The following is a 3,410-nucleotide window of genomic DNA, read 5'->3' as shown; positions in this document are numbered from 1 at the left end:
GGGCCACCAGGGGGCCACTCGGAGACCGGCCCCCCTCTGCACCACCGCCACCCGCCCCGCCTGCACGCCCCACACTGTACCTTCACGCCTCTCTGACCCGGGCAGCCCTGGAAGCCCTGAGTGCCGTTCACGCCGGGGGGGCCCCGTTCGCCCTGCAAGGAGAGGCCAAGGTGTGTCGCGGGCTGGAGCTCCTTGTCACGGAGCCACCGCCGAGTCCGCGTCACTATGGAGGGCGCAGGTCAGAAACGGTGTTTGGAGGGGGAACATGACAGCCAGGTGGAGCCTCCAGCGTCCCTGTCCCCAGGCCCAGTGCACGGCATCCCTGGAGTGGGGGGCCCCGGGGTCTCCGCTTGGGGGGCTGAGGGTGTGCAGGGCTCTGGGCATCCTGTGCAGGTGGGTGCTGCACCCCCGCGGAGACCCCTCAGCCCGACTGCTTCTCTGCGGCCCTGGCTCCTGGCTCTCCAATGTAGCCTGCGCCCCGGCTGGACCCCGTGACCCCACCTGCTCCCTGGTACCTTTAATCCCCGCCCAGTCTGGGCATCCTCACAGTGTCTCAAAGCCTCTCAGGCCGTGTCCATCCCAAGTGCCACTTCCCGAAGGCCCCCGGGGGGCTGCTGACCATCCGAGCCAGCAAACCTTCCTTGGGAGACCCCCCTAAAGGGAGTAACCCCAGCTACGACCGAGCGGATTCCCTGCACCCCGCGCCCGCTGCCCCATCCCTGAGTGGGTGTCTCAGCCTGTGGACACGGAGTAAGCCGCTCGGTCTCAGAGGCCACTTCACGCCTCCCTATGATACAAGACGGAAGACCCCGTGGACTTGTCAAGCTCACGTCACCGCGCTGTCTGCGTCGTGTGGAAATCGAGGGAGGGCGTTCAGGCAGGTCAACATCCGTTTCCTCCCGCTGGGGGCACCCCGCGGCCCGAGCAGATGCTAGGCCCACGGTCCAGTCCCAGCGCGTGAGGACGGGGTGGGGTCAAAACCGCGGGAGAGAGACGACCTCACTTACCGGTCCTCCCTCGTCACCGGGGTACCCTCGGTAGCCGTCCTCTCCGGAGATGCCCTGCAACGAAGTCAGCCGGTTCCCGGGGGAAACCCACGGGTTCGGGGGGCGGGGGGCTCTGTGTCTCCCCAACCCCCCTCCGCGCCGTAGAGCGGGCTAACATTTGCCATGGCCTCGGTGTGCCCCTGAACTTAACAGTTTTCCCCTCATTACTTCGGTGCGATTATTCTTTCTATCAGGATCTTTAAGGCTCCCGACCGACCAAGAATGGCCAGCCGTGTCCGGTAACTCAGAGGCCGAAGCTGAGAATCCGGGCCGACCACGCGCAGCGAGGCCGCTGGTTACAACACGCTCCCCGCGGCCCGGAGAGCCGGTGCTGAAGGAGCAGCTCCCCGCCCCGGGGACCCGGAGAAGGAGGCGGACACGTGGGCGCCGGCCCCCCTTGCACCGCCCGCCGACCCCCGAGACCATCCCGCCCCGACTCCGTGCAGTAACAGCACAGAACGCGCCCGCCCAGGTCCCCACCGGCCTCTGAAACCTAGTCTCGGGCACGAGGAGAGGGCGAGGCCTCCACACCTTGGGCCCGATGCTGCCGAGGGGTCCGCGGTCCCCCCTTTGTCCGGAGCACTTGCAGGGCACGCCACAGCAAGCCTTCTCGGCCACGTTGTCCTGTCAAAACGAAGAAAACATTGCGGTCTCAGTAAACGTCCAGAGGCGGGTGTAGCTCTGCCACAAAGGCCGGAACCTAAGGGCCCCACGGTGACCGGCGAAGGCCTCCCACGTGGCTGGCACGGGCCGCCCGACTGGTGGCTTAGCAGTCGGGGTGGGGGCGGGAAGTCACAAGTGGGAAACCAAAGAGCGATCGAAGTAAAATACATCCTATACACACTCGCCTCCGACTAGGCCTCGTTTCTAGAAGGTTCCAACATAGATCTTCAAGTTTCAAACATTAAGCCTATTATGCATTTTTTTAAGCTCCAAAGAGTGAAACCTAACAGAACGAACTGTAGGTGGTCAGGACAGAAGGCGGCCCCAAATGGAGACCCATCGCCCATCCTCAGGTCACAAACTGCGACAGCACCCTGGAGGGGGCCCAGGGCAGCCGTGGTGAGGGGCACGGCCGCGCGTGCCTGCCTCTCGGCCGCAAGCCAGCGCCCCGAAGACCCGTGCCACACCTCGACGTGCTCTCCCAGCCCCCCGCCTGGAGCGGGGAGCGCACAGCCGAAGTGCACTGCCACCCGCGAAGCTCCTGGCGGCCGGGCGAGCTCTCCTGGGGCGAGCTCTCCTGGGGCGAACCTCCTAGAGCTCTCACTTCCTCCCGCACCCTGGATTTGCCAACTAACTCGATGTCCTTCCAACGGGGTTTTAAAAATCCTAATTCCAACGCTGGGAAGGAGGCAGAAGGGACGGAAGGGACGGAAGGGGCAGAGTCCGTTCACCCCGGAGCCCAGTCACCACCGCCAAAGGACCTCTGGGGCGACCACTCCGGCCCCCACTCCCACACCTCCCGCCGAGAGGGGCTGAGCCCGTCAGGTCGGGGAGCCCCAGAGGGCGCCTTCCTGCGCCCCGAAGGAAACTAGAAGAGAAAGACCAAAGCCCTTCTCCGCCCGGGAGCGCTGCCTGCCCCGCCCAGCCGCGCTTTCATCGTGGGCGCCGCGGACACCGTTCCCGACGCCGTGGACACCGTTCCCGATGCCACAGCACGGTCTGCCCGTGTTTTGCCTTCTCGGCAGTCTTGGGAATGGAAAGACCTTCGTTAGCGAGAGCCCGGGAAACGCAGACGGGGGCCGCCTCCTAGCTCGCTGTCTTTCCGGCGCGGGGCCTCCCTGTTTCCAGAACTCACGCATGCTATGGCGACAAGGCAGGTCCCCCCGCGGTGGAGACACAGGAACCTACCAGCTGCTCTGCCAGCTCGTAGTCCAGGTCCAGCAGGTTCAGCCTCAGCGGCCGGTTGTACGTGAACCCGCGCCCGAACTCCAGCTGCATGAGCTGCTCCAGGTTGGCCACGCGCTCCAGCCCCACCAGGATCAGCGCATGGACGCCTGTGGGGAGAGACACGCTCCCTGAGCCTCCGGGCGCAGGAGGCTCAACGCCTTTTTCCTTCCGACTTTTTTTCTTCAATTTATTTAAATTAGTGTCAAGTATACAGTACATTGGTTAGACATCTATATAGTTCATAAAACGATCCCCCCAATTGCTCCCTCCGTCCCCTGACCCTCCACCTGGCCAACATGAATATGCTAACCGCTCTCCCTCTGCTGTGCTCCCCACCCCCGTGACCATCCATCAGCCATTAATTTCTACTTCTCTAACCCTTCACCCCATTCTCCCAGCCCCTGAACCCCCCTCCTCTCTGGCCATGATCGACTTTTTTATTTTTTTTGAAAAAAAAGGTCTTATAAAATTTGG

At 63.6% G+C, this 3,410-nt stretch overlaps 1 protein-coding gene across 1 annotated transcript in view; it reads right to left on the bottom strand.

Moving 5' to 3' along the window:
* Positions 1–3,410, bottom strand: part of LOC105308021 (collagen alpha-3(VI) chain-like) — a gene marked incomplete at its 5' end in the record, with an annotated part of 45,363 nt that overhangs the window by 35,286 nt on the left and 6,667 nt on the right. Inside the window, 4 exons of the mRNA XM_023525190.1 lie at positions 81–152; positions 1,008–1,061; positions 1,578–1,670; positions 2,898–3,043. Of these exons, the coding sequence (XP_023380958.1) occupies positions 81–152; positions 1,008–1,061; positions 1,578–1,670; positions 2,898–3,043 (365 nt within the window). The remainder of the gene's footprint in view (positions 1–80; positions 153–1,007; positions 1,062–1,577; positions 1,671–2,897; positions 3,044–3,410) is intronic.

This window comes from Pteropus vampyrus, unplaced genomic scaffold (assembly GCF_000151845.1).
Source record: "Pteropus vampyrus isolate Shadow unplaced genomic scaffold, Pvam_2.0 Scaffold540, whole genome shotgun sequence".
Taxonomy (NCBI): Eukaryota; Metazoa; Chordata; class Mammalia; order Chiroptera; family Pteropodidae; genus Pteropus; species Pteropus vampyrus.
Note: the sequence above shows the minus strand (reverse complement) of the source record. Positions and strands in the feature narration are given on the sequence as shown.